This window comes from Xiphias gladius, chromosome 4 (assembly GCF_016859285.1).
Source record: "Xiphias gladius isolate SHS-SW01 ecotype Sanya breed wild chromosome 4, ASM1685928v1, whole genome shotgun sequence".
Taxonomy (NCBI): Eukaryota; Metazoa; Chordata; class Actinopteri; order Istiophoriformes; family Xiphiidae; genus Xiphias; species Xiphias gladius.
Window position 1 is genome coordinate 15,918,862 of NC_053403.1, and position 21,352 is coordinate 15,940,213.

Sequence of the window (21,352 nt, forward strand, 5' to 3'; positions counted from 1 at the left end):
TCCGTTTTTTCATACGTGTGTGTGTGTGTGTGTGTCTGTGTGTCTCTGTGTGTGTATATATATATATCTGTATATATCTGTATATACATACACACACATACATATATTCGTATATATAGATATATATAGATATATATATATATATATATATATGTGTGTGAGTGTGTGTACGCGCGCGCGCGCGTTGCATGTTTATGCTACTTATCATATTGGGACTCAACTGTACCTGAATGTTTGGTGATAGAAAAAGCAGCAGTTACAGCTAGCAGATTGTCAGCTCGATAACAACAGCAATGGGCTTAAAGGGGTGTCTAAAGACGACGAGAGTTTTTTATTTTTTGACCATTCTGCTGATAGTCTTCTTCAAAGGAATAACGTCAGGTAAGTAGCTCACTTTTGCTGTATAACTGGCTAATAGCTGCAAGGGCTGTAACGTTACGTGTCTGATAGTGTGGCAAGCAGCTGTTTAAATTTAGCTAACAGCTTCGTCCATCTCAAGATAACACTGTCTAAACTGCTGCAATATTAATACTTTTCAGATGAAGAGCAACACGGGAATGACGGCCCAGAGCTGAAGGTACGTCATACTGTAGCGATTTGATATTTGTTTTCAGGTTAGCATATCAAACCCTGAGGATGATTGACTTGATTTAGAAGTTTTAAATGGAAATAAATGACAAAGTAAACCTCAATACTGTTACAGTATACAGTAACGGCTGTTGGTATCCACAGTGTATTTTATGGGTTGCATCTGACACATCATATTACTGCCTCACCTTGTGTGTTCTTCCAGAGCTTTATGATATGTGGACATTATGGATTCATTTAAGTCTATCAAAGCTATTGGCAAAAAAATCTATTTAAAATATATACTTTATATACTTCATCAGGTCATTTTTGGATGAAGTACTTAATCACAATTTGCCACTTTTAGGTATAAACTATGAGTGTGCAAAAAAAAAGATATACCTTGTCCTCACTCCAAAAAAAGCCAAACTGGATAGAGGAATAAAAACATTGCTATTCTGTTTAACTTTTTGTAATTCAATAAAAATACATATTAGAGTGAGCAGATAACAGAGTTGCAAGGCAGTTGGGAGATGGAATTCAGTGTTTACAAATAGTTTACAAATAATCTTTATCACAAATTCATAGCTTTTGCCTTATGAACAGTATTCAGCCCAAAAATTATTAATATGCAATGTGATTCACCCATTTCAGATTGTGCTTTACAATAACCTCTTGTTTATCTTTCCAGTCTTACCATGATCCAGACGATGAAGAGGAAGCCGTCCATCTTGCGTCAGTAATTGTGGCAGGTGCCTCGGTGACCTCTGGTCATGAAGTCTCCCAGCCAGAAGAGGAGAAAAAGTCACCTGGAGATGGACTGGAGGGAGAGGAGAAGGAGGACCTGCCTGACCAGCCTCCTCCAATTGCAGAGAAACCCAAGGAGGGTAAAGACTAAAATTTAAACTCAAATATTGAGCTGTAAATAATTCATGTAGTGCAAAAGAACCGTGGCATAAGAACTGTATGGTCTGTTAACTTTGAGCGTGCAGACACAATCCCTAAACATGTCTTATTGTTGATTTTTATGTATCGAATTTTATAAGTTGAGTTTTTGTGCCTCTCTGTTTTAACTAGTGAACACACACTCTTTCTGTCCATGGTTTGTTTTCTTGGCTTATATAGGTGTCTAGCTCCAAATGTCTGAGAGAGAGAGTTCATGAGCTGGCTTATCTTCTGTCAGCGTTAGCAGACCGACTTTTGAGTTTAGTGTTTTTGCCCACCAATTAAAATCCAGGAATTGATGGAGCAGTGGAATGACTTGAGAATTCACTCGTGGACACTTTTTCTGGGCAACTTAGCGGGAGATTTAATCAAATAAAATGGAGTCATGTTACCTCTGCTTATACAGAGTCACGATTACAACAGCAGATCATTTCAGTTGTTGATGACACTGTAAGGCTTCACATACTGTAGCAGTGCTTAACAAGGTTGAGGCACTGCACATCCACTTATAACTATGTGATACAGTGAAACTTGATGTTGAGACTTGGAATTTACAGTAACAAAATATAACAGCTGGTTTTGGAGAATTCATTTAAATCTTTTGAGTTAAAAAAAAAAAGACAGCGGTTAGCTCTGTACCAGCTATGAAATAAAGACTTTAATATTCTCATCAGTGTGTAAAGTGGTTCGAAATTGTAGAGGTATATTTCAGGGATCTCTAGTCTGAACTTACAATACATGTAAGCTCTTTTATAAGCATTTCTGGCTAATGTGACTGGCCTGTAACGGTGATAGCCTGTCAGTAGCTTTACTGACTCCTCAGTGTCCTCAGGTTTTTACCTTCTTCTAAATTGCACCTGTTTTTGAGAATGAGGACTGTCCTGATTTATTTTGTAAGCTTTGTTGAGCCTTGACATGTTAACCTGTTTTCAGCATTGCTGACTGAGCAAAGGCGCGTGTTGTTTCAGACAGTGCCACATTGGATAACTGGTTAAACCCCATGAGAAATTAACAGCGCCTTGCACCTGCGGCTCCTCTTGCAGTCAGTTACATCATTTTACTTGGGGATCGTTAACTATTTTCCTACTGGCTTCTTGCACAAGTGATATACTGAGCTTAATATGAAGATGATTTATGGAAATGTATTGAAATGAACATTTTAATGTTTTAATATGAAGTTATAAAGACATGGTAACATATTTTCTATATGATATATAATATCAGGGTATTTTTGTCTTTTTTTTGTTTTTTTGTTTTTTTTTTGTTTGCTCTATTATCATTATAATAATATTGTGCTTTATTTTATACAGTTCCTGTGGTGAATGGAGGTACAGCCCACGGAGAGCCCTGCCTCTTCCCATTCCTCTTCCAGGGAAAGGAGTATTCGGACTGTACCACTGATGGACGGGGGGATGGACGGCTGTGGTGTGCCACAACTTACGACTATGACCAGGAGAAAAAGTGGGGTTTCTGTGAGAGTAAGTCTTCAATTGAGGGTCTTGACTTTAATGAAGTAGCGTATTTTGAAGTCATTCAGCTTCCTTTAACAGTGGTTGGCTGAACATTTTGAAGTGTTGTAGGCTTATTTATCACACAAAGCCAACAAATCTAGATACATTGTTATAGAATTTGGTTACTGCTAATTATTTGCTTAGCTAAATAAAAGTCCTTTTTAAAAAGCTCAACAGCCACTGAAACTGATTATGGATACCGATTCAAGAGCACATCATGGTTTCATTTTCAGAATTATTATGGCCCCTACTGCTGCAAAAGTTTTGAAAACCTTTATCTCATCTGTGTGTTCTTATTGGCTTCTCCTCTCTTTCTATTAGCGGAAGAGCAGGCACAGCAGAGACTGCAGGCAGAAGAGGCTGAGGAGCAGTATCAGAGTGTCCTTCGCATACTCAATGCCACCACCAGGAAGACACAGAAGAAAGAGTGAGTTTCAACATTTTGACTTATTCCCTTGGTTTTTTTAACCTGATTTTGAACCTCTTGCTTGAAGACATCTGTACTGTTGTAAGAAGCATTTGGATTTGTTTATAACTAATGGTGTTATGACAAAAATCGTTTCATTGTGTTCTTCATGGGGAAAAAAATAAATAAATTTATGTTTACCTGCAAGTGTTTACTTCCCAGTTGTTCTCTCCTAGACTTGATCATTAGCTTAATCTTGAATTTTGACAGAGATGAAAATTAAATTACCATTTCATCTCAGAGAGAGAGAGAGTGAAAGTGAAGATGAGGTGGTAAGATAGAGTAAACCTCTCTGACAAAGGCAGATCTTTGCTCTACTTTTATTTCAACCATCAGGACTGCCGGAAGACCAGGAAGATCACACAAGCTGAGAAAAATGTGCCTCATTATTTCTTTTCTTTTTTTTTTTAAATTTAGTATTGGTATGTCTATATCTGTTTTATGTGTGCTTTATTACCTTGCGACTTCAGCACGTCCTTTTTTGCTTTAGATTTCACAGTACTGTTTGTTATGTAAACATTATTTTTATTATGCCTGTGTCACTCTGACTTCACCCAAGCCACCTCTGCTTATCCAACCACTCTCTCAGATTATATGAAAAGCTGCTCAAAGTAGCAGAGAAGGGCCACCACAAAGCCATGGAGAAGGTGGCCTACGCCATGCTGTTTGGAGATTACATGAACCAGAACGTCACCAAGGCAAAAGAAATGTTTGAGAGGCTTGCCCTAGAGGGCTCACCCAAAGCTCAGATGGTACATGTCCCATCCAAAATGTTTATATTTCAATTGAGAAGAGTGTTGAATTGCATTTTGATTTGATCTGATTAAACATACTGATTATTTGTACTCAGAAAATAAGTGGGGGAAAAAAATTTGACATTGTGCTTTGTTTGTTTTGGCATAGGCTCTTGGCTTTCTGTATGCTGCAGGACTTGGAGTTAATTCGAGTCAAGCTAAGGTGCTTATCATTCTGTTTGACTTAAGCTATGTCTTACACTTGTTGATAAAGCGCTTTCTCATTTGGAGGTTAAATGCACAAATTGTAAGTCGCTTTGGACAAAAACCTCTCCAAAAACGATGTCATTTCTGACACTTTTTCCAACAATCGTTCACACATTCTCTACATTTTTGTTTTTCAGGCCTTGGTTTATTACACCTTCGGTGCACTCGGTGGAAACTTGGTAGCTCATATGATTCTGGTAAGTCTATTGGTCTGTCAGAGAATCAATTACAGAATCACTCTATTGATAAGGTATTAAAATGCCTTTTTCTCTTTTCTTATTAGGGATACAGATACTGGGGAGGTGTGGGTGTTCCCCAGAGCTGTGAGTCAGCACTAACACACTATAGACTCGTTGCAAATCAGGGTAAGAATTTGCTGCACTTATTAAAATTTTTAATGTGCTTTTCAGGTGTGATATTCAGATTCTTCTGGACACATAACCTCATTAAAAGTCTTTCTCTCCCATCTGCTGTTTCTCCACTCTGCTCTTTGTCACCACTTACAGTGGCCAGTGACGTGTCCCTGACAGGGGGCTCAGCTGTGCAGAGGATCAGGCTTCTGGATGAGGTGGAGAACCCGGGCTCCACCAGTGGGATGCTGGAGGAGGACCTGATCCAGTACTACCAGTTTCTCGCTGAGAAAGGAGATGTACAAGCCCAGGTAAAATGGTTGTCATTCTCCTTTGTTCAATACACCAACCAGCTAAGTTTTCATCATTAACATCATTAACATTTATACCCTGATGTTATGGGGTCATGCCACCTCTTTAACAAATAAATACAAATTGAAATTACTGGGGGAAAAAAGTAAAAATAAATAAATAAATAAATGTTTATTTATTTAAACCAAGAAATTTCAAAATTGTTCTTGTTCATTCTCACCTTTTGCTATTGAGCAACCGTTACAAAAGGCAGCATGATGAGGTCTGTTTTATCAGGAAAGCAAACAGTTGTTTGCCACTTTTGTAGGTGTCATCCTGCAGAATTTCGGTATAGAAAGTGTCAGGGCAGGATGACAACTACAAAAGTGGCAAACAATCCTTTGCTTTCCTGATAAAATAGACCTCATCATGCTGCCTTTTGTAACGGTTGCTCAATAGCAAAAGGTGAGAATGGACAAGAACAATTTTGAAATTTCTTGGTTTTACATAGCAATTCCACTTGTAGTAATGATTTGTGTACATCGTGTCTTCTGCTTGCTCAGTTGCTTTCTGTAATCTAATACCTGATTTACAGTATTTCTTAGTTTAAAGACACATTTTTATTTGGCATGATCAGTCGGTACTCACTGCATTATGTGAAGATTAAAATATAACAGTTAAGATGGACATAACCATATGTCCATGGTCTTAACCATAGCGCATGTGCATAATTTAAATAAAAGAAGTATTTACAGTATTAATAGCAATTGTGTTAGGTTGTAAACTAGTCAGTCTGAAAGTCTTTTGTTTGTTCATTTTTTTTATGGTGCCATGAAGTTAACTAGGCCATTTTTTCCCATTTCAGGTGGGATTGGGTCAGCTTCACCTGCATGGAGGACGTGGAGTTGAACAAAATCACCAGGTAAAATGTTTTTTTTGAAGATCGCTTTAAAATAATGTTTGTTTTTTTTGTTTTGTTTTTCTTTGCACCACTAAATATATTTTTGATGCTTACTGTCCAACAGAGGGCGTATGACTACTTCACTCAGGCTGCAAATGCAGGGAATACACATGCTATGGCTTTCCTCGGCAAGGTGGGTTAGATGAGGTTGAATGTATTTGTTAGCCTTGTTTTATTGAATACACCTTTCTTTTCTTTCTTTTTTCTTTTTTTTTTTTATTACACTGACCAGCTTGCTGTACATTGTCCATTTCTATCAAAGTATCTATTTGATAATATTCAGATTGGTTTTTTGATGAGTTGAGTGTTCTTTTTACCCGTCTGTTTTACTTCTGTGTTTGCAAATATTATGAATATTTAGCCCATACTGTGTGAGAACTCAGGCGAAACAGTCAAATAGTCGGAGAGCAGCAAGATAGTCTAAGTTCAGTCCAAAAAATATAAAGCCAATGATTTGGCTCTGCTGTTTTAACAGGGGGCGGTGCCGCGCATTTGTTTTTTAAGGCGTTACATCAAGTTTATTTCAATGCTGTGACTCCTTCTGTCCCTCAGATGTACTCAGAGGGCAGCGAGTTTCTCCCTCAGAACAACGAGACAGCCCTGCAGTACTTCAAGAAGGCTTCAGACTTGGTAAGAATGAAGCTGTGGAATAATGTCTTTGTCTTTATCTGAACTGGGTAACTTACCCTACAGTGTTTGTATTAGTGTCAATTTTTGCAGTTACTCTTTAAAAGAAAGCCGCACTCCTTATACCTCTGGAGAGGAACAGGTGTCTGCTCACACTTTTTCCTGTCAGGTGATGCCTGTTAATCAACTGTCCTTCGCCCTCAGTATTTGCTTTGACAAAATACTGCTTTTTCATTCAGGGTAATCCAGTGGGACAGAGCGGCCTGGGCATGGCCTATCTATATGGAAGAGGTGTCCCAGTGGTAAGGAACCTTTTTAACATACGTTACAATCCCTTTGATATTACCTCTCTATTAACATAAGATAAACCCACTATGACCCATTTTAATTTTCAGGTTATTTTCTTTTGCTAACCTGGTAGCTACAGTTTTTGGAACGAAGAAGAGAAAGAGGAGAAAATATAAATCTCCGTAGTTTCGTGTATGAGCCTTTCACTTTGTGTCGCTCATGCTGAAATGAGAGCAGCCATTTGAAAGTTGTGTGTTTGTCTTCAGAACTATGAGCTGGCACTGAAATACTTCCAGAAGGCAGCAGAGCAGGGCTGGGTGGACGGACAACTCCAGCTGGGCACCATGTATTACAGTGAGTGTTGAAGACTTAGTGTGTATGCTTGTGTGTCTGTGTGTATGTGGACCTGTGTTTGGTGTGTGCTTGCGGCACACAAAGTCATGCAATGGCCTCCTGTCATAGCTTTTCCTTCCACTTTGTTGTCTGTCTGGTAAATCCTGTTGCTTCATCTGAAGATTTGAGTAATCTGTTTCTTTTACTAGCCCTCAGTCTCTCTTCTTTATTTCCTTCACATTGTTTTTTATTCCTGTTGACTAGAAAATGTCTTTTCTCTTCACTGTTATTCTTTCTCTTCTTCCTCTCGTTCCCCAGATGGCATTGGTGTGAAGCGTGATTACAAACAGGCACTCAAGTTCTTCAACTTGGCCTCGCAGGCAGGCCACATCCTGGCTTTCTACAACTTGGCCCAAATGCACGCCACTGGTACTGGTGTGATGCGATCCTGCCACACTGCCGTGGAGGTGAGCCACCCTGGAGCCGCTGCTCCTTTCTCTTTATGTTGAAATGAGGAGAGATTGAGAGCGTCCCTCTGCTGTGATTCAGCAATTACTCATCTAGTAAAGCCCATAGACTGCCAATTATTTAGCTTCTTATTTGAGTTTAACAGTTATTATTCATTTTCGTCCTCTTCTAGTGGTCATTGTTTACACTCTCTTATCGTATTGCAAGTTGGAAAGAGATACAATTTACAAGTGACAAACGTTAGAAACAGCTACAGTGAAATCACTGTGTGCAACTGTTAAATAGGCCCAGTTTTTTGGTGTGTTACACTTTGTGCCTGTATCTTTGTTGCAGCTTTTCAAGAACGTGTGTGAGCGCGGTCGCTGGTCGGAGCGTCTGATGACGGCCTACGGCAGCTTTAAGGAGGGAGAGACAGATGCTGCACTGGTGCAGTATCTGCTGCTGGCTGAGCAGGGCTATGAGGTGGCCCAGAGCAACGTGGCCTTCATTCTGGACCAGAGTAAGAAAAACCATGACATTAGCATCATGGCAGGCAGGCAGGCAAGAAAGTGTGTGAAATGTGAAAAGCAAATCAGGTTCGAATGCCATGAAAACAGTTAGTTTACATTCAATTTAAAAAAAACCAAACTATTTGTAGTCTTAGCATCACTACTAGCAAACTCTGACCCTGTGGAAGATAGTTACATGTATGTGTGTCTTAACAATGAATATTTTATATAAATAGTATTTACACGTATTTGCCTTTTAAATTAACCAAATTGCAGTTCAACCATTCACATTTATCAAGTTGGTCTTTGCCTTAGTTTAATCACAGTTGATTAGCTTCTTGTTAAACAATAGCAAAATGGATTTAGTGAAACGTGGGGGAAAAATGCTTCTGTGTCTTATTATGCAAATTTTCCAAAATACTGGTAACCCCCCAATTTTGGGAGAAGTAATGTTCTAACCCTTGAATTTTTTTTTTTCTAATTATTATTATTATTTTTGTCTTTCTATGGATTGTAACAAACAGAAGGGGCTAAGATCTTCAGTGAGAATGAAACCTATCCCCGCGCTTTGCTCCACTGGACTAGAGCTGCAGCACAAGGTGAGTCCATACACACACCGTACCTCATCCATTTTAGGTCTGTGCTAATTGTATTTTTTAGCATTTAGCCTTTCTTCTTTATCAGCAATCCATCTATGATTGATTTACACAAAGAAAACTAGTTGAGTTTGGCTTTCCTCATAGTAAAAAGAAAGTTGATGCATGTTGTCTCTTGTCTTTCCCAGGTTACACTGTGGCAAGAATAAAACTAGGGGACTATCACTTCTATGGCTACGGGACCGATGTGGATTATGAGACAGCTGTCATCCACTACAGGCTGGCATCAGAGCAGCAGCACAGTGCCCAGGCCATGTTCAATCTGGGCTACATGCATGAGAGAGGCTTGGGCATCAAACAGGTGAGCATAGAGCTTCATTGGTGACTCTTACACATCAGCTTGCTCTCAACATGATATTTATTAGCACATAGTTACATTGCTTTATAAACGCAGAGTATAGTTAATATTGTTGTTGGTCTCAAATGATGAAAAGATGTGCGGACTGATTTGTAATTCAGAATTGTTCCATTTGCTTTCTGCAGGACATCCATTTAGCAAAGCGTTTCTACGACATGGCCGCTGAAGCCAGTCCTGATGCCCAGGTCCCAGTTTTCCTGGCTCTGTGCAAGCTTGGCCTGATTTACACGCTTCAGTACCTGCAGGATCTTAATGTAAGTACTTCCTCCTAAATTCTCAAGCTGGAGCTGTGACAATTTGGCTTTTAAATAGAGACTTAGAAATATAATTCAAGCTAGTTAAAGGCTTCTTCATTAGAGGGAACTGTAATTAATCACATTTGTCTTTGCCCTCCATCCTCTCCCCATTTGGCTGTGGCTCCTCTCAGTTGAAGGAGCTGATTTCTCAGGTGGACCTGGACCAGCTTCTGGGCCCAGAGTGGGACCTCTACCTTATGACCGTCATCGCCCTGCTCTTAGGCACCATCATCGCCTACCGACAGCGCCAGCACCAGATCATAGTGCCGCTCCGTCCACCTGCCCCTGCCCCTGCCCCAACGCCCCCTCCCGGTCCACCTCAGGAACAGCCACAAGCCCAAGCCGAGACCCAAGGTCAGGGAGAAACACAAACCCAGGGCCCGGCGCAGGAGGAAGAGGAACAGCAGTGAGAAAAAGCCAGACGGAGTGAGGGCAGGACTAGACAGACAGAGGCTGTGCCAGCCCGCTGCATCGAGCAGCTGGTTCTAGTTTGAGCAACACTCCCACTCTGCCTGCACCCCTCCAAATGCTAAAAAAAGAGGCTAAGATCGCTGCTGATGCGCACAGTCTCACAACGCCCTTTCTGGATTTAAAATATGTTGGTCCTTTGCTTAGAGAAAGGCATTGGAGGTTTTTATGCACAGTGCTGCAGAACAGAGTGCTGAGAGGATAATAGAGACTTGGGACTTGTTATTCTGTGACTCAGGATACTGCCAGAAACACCCATGTCCACCATGGAGAAATAGTCTTGCAGTTGCCAGATCAAAGACATTTTGATCAACATAGTTGGAATCTTGTATGTGCATTAGTTACTTCTCACGTTCCTTTTTTGAGAAAATTACACTCAGTTGAACTGCTTCAATCCTAATTTTGCGCAGTATTTAGAAAAAATTCAGTGGGAAAATGTGAACTAAGATGCTAGCCTGGGTCTAGTTGCTAAAAGAAGTCATATTTTTGCATGTTTTGCAGAATTTAGGCATCTTTTTTCATACACCCAGGGAGTGAACACGTTTTGCATTCATTTTTGCATCGCAAATTTGTGTTCATTAGTTATTTGTTTCATTGACATGTTGTCGGGTCAGTACCTTTTGCATATCTGCAAATCACAGAGAAACAGTTTTGTTCATTCAGCATTAGTGACTGCTAAAATGTACTAAAGCCATGTTATGTCAACAGTATAAGAACAAGAAATATGTTAAATGGTTTACTTTAACTGGTAGAAAAGCTGGACTGGATGCTTGTTTGATAAATGATTTAACTTTAGGCACACAAGTTGATGTTTTATTTTTTTTTTGGGTTAACCAACTTCAGCTGTTTGTGAAAATTTCCACCCCCTCACAAAAGTCCAAGTTGGAGCTTTGGGCTCTGCCTACACTTTTCAGCTCAGATGGTCTCTAAATCTGAGCCTGAAATGGGAAAGAAATGAAGCCATGATTAGGCCACACAGTATTTATCCAAACTAGATTATAAAACTTCTATTTTTGCCACATGCAGTTTATTCTCAAAGGTCCATTTCTTCAGTTCCATAGTATGTGCTTGTTGTTCGAATTATTAAGAATTTATCAGTCCAATACATCTGCATGAAGTTTATGAAATCTAAAAGGACAGTAAAATGTTATTTGCAGGACGATAGAAAATTACTCCAAACTGTTTCAATGACATTGATGTCCCTGCATTCATGCATTGATACCCACAGAACTGATAATTTGTCTAACTGGGGAACACTGTCGAGAAGACTGCATTTTTACCATCGCAAATCAACGTTTATAAAGAAATTAATAAATGATAAATGGATATTTAATGGTTGTCAGTTTAATTTGACTTTTGAATATTGTCCTTAATGTTAAAATGTTAATATCAACAGGTATTTGTAAGCCAAGCACCTTGTTATATAGGAAAAATGAAAAGAGATGTTGTGGCTATCAATACAATGAGTGACTGTAGCCTAATGTGCCCTACAAATCAGACATAACAGGAGGTATTGTGCTGCAGACATTGATTGAGCAGTCAAAATGGCTGTCAATGGACCCGCAGGTTGTCACTCAGCTTTAGAGGGTGGGCGAGACAAAGTGACAGTGCTGTAAAAACTGAGCATCACATTGTGCAGTCTGTAGGAGTGACCCATTGACTGGCCCATACACACTACTATGGAGTGGCTTTGGATCGCCGTGGCAACATGTGTGCTCGTGTCCTGCTCTGTCAAAGGTAAGTGCTAGAACAAGCAGGAGGGCAGAGCACACGTGAGCCAGTGTGCCTGTATTTATTGTTACAGCAGCCTCTGAAACAGGGCCCTTTTTCAGACTGTGGTTCACATTATATTAAGATTTGGTTTCAAATAAACATTTAGATTAGGTACAAATGTCTACGATCAAAGTAAAGACTAGTTGGGAGCTTATTTTTGTTCTGTAAATGATGTTGTCAAAGGGAAACTACTTGTTTAATTGATAAACAAGTGTTAAGAGGTGGTTTATTGGACCGCTTGAAAAGTCTGAAATGGACACTTTGGAAATAATCCTTCTCTCTAAGGCAACGACTGGTGGTGGGAGTATGAGGAGGGGATACGACACTACAGCAAGGAGGCCCTCAACAAGGTACTGTTTACACCTGCTTTTATCACTGAATGTAAAAATGTTAGTGTTAAACAATGGATAAGATCAAAAATCTAATTCTTACAACAGAACATTATTTTGTTAGCTGATAGTATTTTTATTTTGTTCATTTAGACAGCCAGGTCAATTTAGGACTAATTATGACTTCCTGGCCTTGATTTACGAATTTAAAAAAAAAAAAAAGAAGACACAACTGGACAAAATGTAAACAACAAAACAATATATGTAGCAATTGGTAACGTACTTTTAAGATAAGAGGCGGGTTACCATGGGGTGACAGCTGGCCGTACCACATGGACCAGCAGGCATCCTGAGTATGTGCAGAACAAGCACAGCTAACAGACTAAAGACATAAGCAAAACAAGGGTCAGTGAGTTAAAGATAATACAGTCAAGGTATTCAAAAATCACAGTAGGAAGAAACAGATAGAATCTCAAGAGATTGGTTTAAAGCTACAAGAAAATCCAGGATATCATTGGTTCTGACCTCACAGTGAGCATTGGCCTCTTGTTACTTCTTCAGGAATTTCCAGAGAAAACTCGACCAGTGAGCTTCAAACATCCGGTGTTCCACTGTCCAGACATGAGTCCTTCTCCCTCTGTCCCCTCATCAGGTCTGCCATCATCACATCCACATCAATCTATCATCTACGTGCTGAAACACTGGATTTGACTGATCACTCTCCCCCTCTCTCTCCCCTCTTCTTTCTCTCCATCTCCATCTTTCCTTCAACCCTTTCTGTTTAGTTGAATTTGTGAAGGCGGCAGATATCAAAGTCATCGCTGCCTTGGGGGACTCTCTGACAGTAGGTCGTATTCGTTGATACTCCTTCAGCTACACCAGTAATACAAAATCTAACAAAATGTTTACTGTTTGACCATCATTCATGCATTTTGCTTACTTCCTAGTACTACTGAGCAGAAGGCAGTAACATACCGGTTATTTGTGGAATGAGCTTAAAATGTACGCAAGGGGGAGGATGGATAAAAGAAGATAAAAGAAATGCAAAATTAAAATCAGGATGACTAAAATGTTGCAGTGACAGTGCAACCAGATTAGTTATCGCTGGTCTCTTTTTATGATAGCAGCAGACGCACACACTCACAACCAGGCTGTCTGCATTTTCATTAGATCCGAATCGCTTTTTTTCCTCAGAGGCTGTGTCTTTCTTTTGCAGACGGGCATAGGTGCCAACGCCACCACTGTCCTTGGGATTCCTATTGAGTTTCGTCATGTGTCGTGGAGGTGACAGATATCATGTGTGAACTCTACTGCTGTAGAGGTCCTCCATATAGACACCACATAATATGATTAATATTCATGCGCCTTAACCTTCCCGACAACAGGGCTAGGGTACTAACATGTTTCTCCTCTCCACTTCTTCATCTTGCAGTATCGGAGGCTACGGTTCATTTCAGGATGTCATTACTTTGGCAAGTAAGATGTTTTAATCACCGATGATACCTCGGCCATCTCTCAACATTATTGTTCCATATAAACCACGGTCAACCAGACTGACTTATTTATTTTCCAACTGTGCGTTTTAGATATCATAAAGCTATTCAATCCCAAACTGGTGGGTGCTGCTCCCGGGAAGACGGTTCATGGGATGCAGGCTCATATCAGTGAAACGGGCTTCAACCTGGCTGTGACTGGACACAACACCTTGTAAGGCCTCGTCACTGGGACGTGCCCTGTTTTCACCCTGCAGTGATTATCCAGACGGATCATTTCAGTTTTACATCATGAACTGAAAGCCTTGGCTTACTTTGCAACCAGTAACATCATAAACTATTATCCTGATTTTAGCTATGTTTGGCCTTCCAGCTACTTATATTAAAGAAGACATTCTTGTACAAAAATGTATGAGCTATAACTTTCTGTTTAATTTATTAATGATGCTCAAAAAGACGTTGTTACTGTTTCCTTCTAGCAATCTCCCCGGCCAGACGAGACATTTGATTGACACACTGAGAGGTTATGAGGTACAGTGATGCCCCTGTTTTCCCCTAAAGTGTAACAGCACAGTGTTGATGGAGTGAACTGGTTATTAACACTTCAAATCTGAAATATCCTGCAGCAGGGACTCTCCCTGAACCTGTTTTTCTTTTGCCTCTTCCTTTAGGGTCTGAACTTCAAGGAGGACTGGAAGCTTTTGACCATTCTCATGGGCATGAATGACATCTGTGATTACTGCAAAGATAAGGTCTGTCTCCTCATCTTTTGAATGCTGAGTATAGTTCAGTAGAATTTTTTTTTTTTTTTGGTGATAGAATGTAATTAACCTCTGCAGAATCTCCACGTTCTTTCCAGACTCTTTTTTCAGTAGATAACTTCATTCAGTATATGACCGTCTCCTTGGAAATGCTTATGAATGAGGTACAAAAGGAAACAAGACATACTGAATTTGGATCGATTTTTAGCTTCAGGGATGAACGTGTTGCACTCGGAACATGCCCCTCTCTCCGTGTCGTGCTTCAGGTTCCTCGTATGATCGTTAACGTGGTTCAGATCCTGCCCATGGAAACTCTGAGGGAGGTGCAGAAGCCCACCCCAGGGTGCCTGCTCCAGCGGTGAGCCACTCTCTCTCTCTCTCTCAACATGAGCCTTAAAACTCCACCTCCACTCAGAAATAAGTTGTGCTTATTGCTGCTTCATTTGGATGACGTGTGTGCAGAGTTTCACACTAGACGGCTGTTTTCACATTCGTCAAGTTTCTCTGTGCTCACCTTAAATCCCAGTTAAAGACGTGTACATAAGAGCAACATCATCATGGTCCAGGATGTGCTTGAAAGCTCCAGTGCACATTCACTGCGAATGTACTTTTAGAAAAGTAGGAGACATCTTGTGTGTAGAAGTTAAAATTTGGAAAAAGACAACAAAAAAAATCAATGATGGAGAAGGAGTAGATGTATTGTTGTGAATTTTTTAACTAGTTAATATGGAAAAACCATATCAGACACAAATTATTATTTAAGGCAGGGTATTTTTATATGTCTTAAACATACCTGGAGGGGATCTTTAAATTAGCCAAACCCTGCAGTAGATGCATATACCAGTGATTTGATTTTTTTATGTCTGACGTTATAAGTTCAAGTCTTCATTGTTTCACATTTCTATCAATTCTTTTAATCCCTATGCAATCTCCCCCCTTGTTTTTTTTATTTTTTATTTTAACTCTGATTTAGGTCTTTCTGTTCGTGCCTGATAGATCCAGTAGCCAAGTCTCCTGAACTGCAGGAGCTGGTGGAGGTCAATCTGGAGTTCCAGGTACAATTACTACCTCTCGCTTTATTAAAAGTGCAAGTTATCCGTAATGGGGGACAACATTTGAAATCATTATCACTTTCCTTATGAACATCTCATAATCAAACATTGTAATGTACAGTGCTGATTAGATGCTCATGATTATCTGTAAGTAATTTGCATGTTTTCTGTAATTAATACACTAAAAGTCATAAAGAGCTGGCAGATAATTTGATTTTCATTTTACGTCCATCACTAGAGAAGACTTGAGGAGCTGCTGTACAGCGATCGTTTCTTCAGGGACGACTTTGCTGTTGTTCTTCAGCCCTTTCTGCAACACGCCGACCCTCCCCGCCTCCCGGTAATCTGTCTCACCCCAAAGGCCACAACACTGTCGCCGTGGCAGAAGTGTCTGCTTTCAGGGGATGAATTGGTGTGAAACATTACACAGTGATGATTGAATCAGTAGGATCCCGCGTGTGACAGCTGTAGCTTTTAGCTTTGTTGACACGAGGCCGAAGATGAGAGCGAAGCTGCGCTTCACCAATAACACACTCTATCAGTAAATCTACACTAGTGTATGTTTTGTCTCTCTGAGCAGAACGGGAAGATCGATATGACCTTCTTCACTCACGACTGCTTCCACTTCACCATCAAGGGACACGAGGAGCTGGCCAAGGGACTGTGGAACAACATGGTGAACAATGACTTACGCTGCTTGTATTTAGTTGAATGGCAAGAGGTTAAAGGTCATCAATCACCTCACTGCCATTCAGAATGATGTATTATGTGAAGAAATGCCATTAAAGGATGAAATATAATGTGTAATAGAAAATATATGTGGATCACAAGTAAGATAAAATGAAGGGCACTTTTTTTTTAAAGCAAGCACTATTTCTACAACTACAAAAATAACTTGTTTTCTCAGTATTGTTCCCCTTAGTTGCCCCAAATGAAAATTCCCTCATCTCTCCGTCTCCTGTGCACAGTTTCAGCCTGAGGGAGGAAAGATGATTGTGAGCAGTTTCTCTCACCCCATCAGTCTCATCTGTCCGCCTATGGTAAGACAAGTCTTATTATCGCAGTGATGTTACTACACCAGAGCAGCATATGTTGTCTTTAACCTGAAAGGTTTCATTCAAATTTAATGAAACAGCTAAGCCAAACAAGAACCAACGGATCTTCATTATTGATAGTGTAGCGTTATATTGAGGAAAAATAGATTACAGCTAGCTGAATCCATTTCCCGAAGGATGTTGTTGGTTTATTGCCATTTTTGTTTCAAGGAGGTTATGTTATTGTCCCATGCTACTGCAGTTTCTACCAGGGACTGTTTTCTAGGTCTTTGGTGCGTTCAAAGAAGTTCAGACCTCTGAGACTTTGGAGCAAACCTTTTAATGCTGGGATTGCACAATTTCACAGTTTAATTTTCACTGTGTGTGCGCATGTTAGCTTATTATCTGTCTTCCGGCTTTGTTTTGCCAGTAAATGTAAATGCAATGTGTCAGTCTCAGTTGTCAGAACGTCCTAAATAGACCAACAACACAACACCTTTCTGATCCCTGTTTGCAACTGCTTTGCTGTACTACAATAATATGAACAAGACCCAAAGGAAAATCAATAAATAAATAGGAGTAAATGAAATATTAATTGCAAGTCTGCAAGCTGATTTTCATACAGTTGTGAAATAAATGAAAACCAGTGGCTATCGATGATTGGAAATCAATGTAAAATCTATGTCAAACTTTGGGAAATGGTCCCCAGCGATGTTCACTTAAAGAGCTAAACCATGCAAAACCACAAGTATGAGCCTTTATATGCTTTGAGATTCACAATGCAAAGTAATAATAACATCCCTTCTTCTCTGTGTCTTATCTGTAGGAACACCCATACATCTTCACCCGACCAATTGCAGCCAAGTCAGGCCAGCCTCCACTTCAGTCTGATGCACCATCACGGGCAGCCATCTTGCTGCTCTCGCTGCTTGTGGGTTTGGGACTTATGTAGCTTTCACTTTGCCCAAGCTATTTTTTGCAAGCACGTCTCTGCTATACTGGTTACTGTTGAGGTGATCACCTACAGTGGATCACCTGCAAAGGAGAGTCTGTGAGCCACTCTTTGCAACTTTGCGTGTCTGTGGCCCCAAATACCAGCATGGAGAAATTAGTGCAGTTTTAAGATCTGAAAACCCCAGAGATAATGTGACAGTGAATCCTGCAACCTAAATATTTCATTTTTAGAGGCAGTTGGAGGTGGAAGTGGTGAGGAGTCTTTGTTGGTGAGCAGATTGCTGCTCTTAGCAGGAAGTTTTCTATTTTGCTTTTAAATTTAAATTCATCATGACTGCACCAAAATGATTTATCAGTTAGAACACATACTAACTGTGGGGATTGGACAATTTTCCATGTTTCTCCCACACTTGTAATTATAATAATATACGGTAGGTGTATTTTTTAGGGAAGGTCTTGCCTAGTGCAGCTTTAACTATACTGTATTACTTGATATAAAATGCAGATGTTGTAATTAGCGAAAAAAGGAGTAATTATTTCTGAATTGTTCATGTGACCTTTATACATTCTTACATAAAACATTAAACGAATTAGACTTTGCCCAAAAGTGAAGTGAATGTCTGTTAAATCTATGAAAGTGTTTTCTTGGATAATTAATCTCAGTACCTCCACAGAATCCTGAACCCCTTCAGGCTTTCAATTCCTCAGATAAAGTTTTTGGGATGTTGCCAAAGTGCATTATGCTCAATCATTTTGTTGAGCCGGCAGTGAAAGCATTATCATTTCTAAGACAAAAATTCAAAATTGCCTCATTCACCACATCAAAATTCATTTAACTGGGCGGTTGGCTGAGATTAACTCATTTACAGCAACGCGGATTCTGCATGCACAGACACACAGAGGGGCCCTGATCAGCTCAGCGAAAGGATTTAAAGATGGGAAAGAATTTGTCGTCCATCTTACCCTCCGTAGATTTTTCCCAGAAAGCTGTGACTTTTCAAACCAGAGCAATTTAGTCGCATGTCTGTTCCTCAGATCTTCAGGCTGCTGCTGGCCCACTTTCACTTCTCAGTCCTCCAGTACCTGCATTATTATGCATCGAGGACAAGAAGGAACAATGTAAGACACCACAGGGAGCACACTGAACAAAAAACACTAAATATTATACAGCACATATTACTGAATGGTGAGCAATGGAGTCATTGTTGTTTATCTATACACACAAAATATCACCGTTCAACATATTGTGGCTGTGATATTTGATCATCTTCCACAGATGACTTTCCTATTCATCTGCTCTTTGGTTAAACAGAGTGTACGGTACAGTATGAATTGACTCTGGGTAATTAGTATAACTACAAGGGCAGGTGGAAGCTATACTAAGCTGATCTCGGGTTACATTGGTTCGCTCAGAAGTGTTAATTTAGCTCTTGAATGGGAAAGAATATCGAGCAGTATGTACTCCGTTCGGTAGGGTTGAATTATATGGAGTAGAACGGAATTGTTTTTTTAAAACCAGTTTCAAGGTAAACATGTCTTGCAGTAGATAATGCAGGCAAAACCTTTTGGACACTGACTTTGAATGGGAAGGGCCCCTTTTTAGTGTATTCAAATAGTAAAACATTTTCAAGTGCAAAGAAACTGGATTATAAAAACCAGATTTTTTATTTATTGTCACACCCAATGTATTTTATTTAGCCATGCATTTCAGGATCTAAAACATATATTTCCCCTCCCTATTTTCTACCATCTCTCTCTTGGATGTTGCAGTGGGCTGAATTTCAGTCAGTCCTTGTAACTGTCGGATTTCATAATGACCTTATTATTGCGTTCAAAGAGAACCCTCTTCATGTTTAAACAAAGCTGTCGCTGGTTTATGCGAGACAAATATGGATCCGGCTCTGACGCAAATTGGCCTTTATTGTCTCTCTGAAAAGCATAATGAGATCTTTGGGATCTCAGTAGACGGTGCAGAAGGAAATTTGAAAGAGCAAACAGTGCAGCACACAGCTTGGAAACCTCTTTGTCTGTTGTGTTTTGTTTTGGGGTTTTTTTTGTTGTTTTTTTTAAATGAATGTGTCAGGAACAAATGAAAAGAGGAAAATGAGCTCATAAGCTCATGTACATCTGGGACTCAGCATCTGTTCCTCATAAATAGAAAGACCTTTATGTAAAGCACTGCAAAACACATAACTCAATAGTGCATTATTTGTTTTGTTTAATTTAGGGACTTTTAATGGAGTAGGCCATTTGGTGAGACATTATGATAAGGGTACAAAACCCATAGTTAAGTAATGCAGAACAATGAAAAAATGAAGCCTGTTCAGTGACATGAGTTCCTGTTGTTCACAATTAAGAAATGATCTAATTATAAGTTTGTGTGAGTAATTAATGCTTAATGGATAGTCAATTCGTTAACGTTAACTCAAGCTTACTTCATTCATTTAAGCTGCATAACCCAATAGTCAACAGAAAACAATCTCTAGTGATGCTGACAGGTCAAAATCAGATTCCTGGCACAGCGTTTACACAATTTTTCTTTCTCACTTCATTAGAGTGATGTATGCTTAAACACGTCTGCTCGTTCTCCTTTGATTTGTCAACTGTCACCTATTAGATGTTTTTGGTTTTACTGCAATCATTCCTGTCCATAATTCCAGTCATTGTAAAAACAGCATTAAAAAAAAAAAAAAAAAAAGCTTTTAAATGTGACTTAAACAAAGACCATTTGGTGATGCAGCAACATGTAGATGAATGAATTGGGGCTTGACTGTGTCATGGCAATCTATCCAGCGGCTGTCGAGACATTTCACTCAGAACCACAAATGTCCACCTCATGGTGGCGCTAGGAGAAGGGTACGAGGGAGTTGTCGCCTGACAATTTTGTGCCAATCCATCCAGTGGATGTGGAGATATCTGACCTGCTGGTGGCGCTAGAGGAAAGGTTCAGGGGATTCATCCTCGTGGGAACCTGAATATCTGTACAAAATGTCATGGCAATGCCACCTCGGCGTCGTTGTTGAGATATTTCAGCCTGGACCAGAGTAGTTCCTTCATATTTCTATGACAGACAGGTACTGGTGGACTTTCAGAGCGCCTGATAGTGGGTCCGAAATGCCCTTTTTCTAGGCAGCTGGAGTCCAGATAACTGTGTGGCATAAGTCAATAACTGTGAATTAACACTCATTAACTGATGGTCCATTAAGCGCTAACCAATCACATAAAGTCACAGTGACTTTATTATTTCTCAAAGCTGAGCAGCAGGGATTCATGAGACATCCTGCACCAGCTGAGAGTTACGCATGACTTAAGCATGTGTTTTTTCTTACCATCTAACTAATATCTATGTCTATTACCTTTATAATGATATATATATATATTATATAACATCTTCTGTATATTGCATGTTATGTCATACGCGGCCTAACACATGCTTCTGTTTGGTCCGCTGATAAGAAGGGCACATTGCCCTGGGTTATTCAGGCCACCCGCGCACATGATCAAAGCGGGCACTGTCACGGCGGTGATTTTCAATCAACCGTCACCTAGCAACGCATCCAGGTAGTCAAGAGGCATGATCGGCCATTACAGTATGGAGATACAGCTTTGTCCTGCCTGGGAGCGCAGCGTGGTGGCGACGGAGACACGATCCGTGCATTTATTAGATTTTACGAGGACACTTCCCAGTCAGACAATCGCAGTCTCTCGTTTTATCTTTTATTTGCTGTTTTATGAGAGAGGTCACTGCAGAGTCCGGCTTCGCAAGTTTCTTTTAGAAGTCACGTAGCCTGGTGTACACTGTCTGGCCCGAACTAAATAAAGAAAGTAAAACAGAATCAAATGAGATTCTGGGGCCGGTCCACCCAGGTCAGGTACCTATTC

General features: G+C 40.0%; 2 protein-coding genes across 2 annotated transcripts; both read left to right on the forward strand.

Annotated features, from left to right (window-relative positions):
* Nucleotides 1–105: 105 nt before the first annotated feature.
* On the forward strand, nt 106–10,878 carry sel1l (SEL1L adaptor subunit of ERAD E3 ubiquitin ligase). Its single transcript, XM_040125876.1, has 21 exons — nt 106–381; nt 540–577; nt 1,259–1,454; nt 2,823–2,990; nt 3,345–3,450; nt 4,079–4,241; nt 4,393–4,446; nt 4,628–4,687; nt 4,774–4,855; nt 4,997–5,151; nt 5,997–6,053; nt 6,157–6,225; nt 6,645–6,722; nt 6,959–7,021; nt 7,274–7,361; nt 7,659–7,807; nt 8,142–8,307; nt 8,821–8,895; nt 9,081–9,253; nt 9,436–9,564; nt 9,738–10,878. The coding sequence occupies exons 1-21, from the start codon at nt 294–296 to the stop codon at nt 10,014–10,016; spliced, it is 2,436 nt and encodes an 811-aa protein (XP_039981810.1). The 5' UTR covers nt 106–293; the 3' UTR covers nt 10,017–10,878.
* An 875-nt stretch (nt 10,879–11,753) lies between these two features.
* On the forward strand, nt 11,754–18,050 carry LOC120789338 (phospholipase B1, membrane-associated-like). Its single transcript, XM_040126006.1, has 16 exons — nt 11,754–11,811; nt 12,133–12,197; nt 12,738–12,828; nt 12,962–13,020; nt 13,393–13,460; nt 13,609–13,652; nt 13,763–13,883; nt 14,149–14,200; nt 14,341–14,421; nt 14,529–14,594; nt 14,697–14,788; nt 15,404–15,485; nt 15,721–15,822; nt 16,063–16,158; nt 16,451–16,522; nt 17,343–18,050. The coding sequence occupies exons 1-16, from the start codon at nt 11,754–11,756 to the stop codon at nt 17,466–17,468; spliced, it is 1,275 nt and encodes a 424-aa protein (XP_039981940.1). The 3' UTR covers nt 17,469–18,050.
* The last annotated feature ends 3,302 nt before the right edge of the window (nt 18,051–21,352 follow it).

Bases quoted from the DNA above. Each gene is read 5' to 3' on its own strand.
- LOC120789338 (XM_040126006.1), top strand. From the start codon at position 11,754: ATGGAGTGGCTTTGGATCGCCGTGGCAACATGTGTGCTCGTGTCCTGC. The intron at 12,198-12,737 runs GTACTGTTTACA...TTACTTCTTCAG, and splicing joins GCAAGGAGGCCCTCAACAAG to GAATTTCCAGAGAAAACTCG. The intron at 13,653-13,762 runs GTAAGATGTTTT...TGTGCGTTTTAG, and splicing joins GGATGTCATTACTTTGGCAA to ATATCATAAAGCTATTCAAT.
- sel1l (XM_040125876.1), top strand. From the start codon at position 294: ATGGGCTTAAAGGGGTGTCTAAAGACGACGAGAGTTTTTTATTTTTTG. The intron at 5,152-5,996 runs GTAAAATGGTTG...TTCCCATTTCAG, and splicing joins AAGGAGATGTACAAGCCCAG to GTGGGATTGGGTCAGCTTCA. The intron at 7,022-7,273 runs GTAAGGAACCTT...GTTTGTCTTCAG, and splicing joins ATGGAAGAGGTGTCCCAGTG to AACTATGAGCTGGCACTGAA.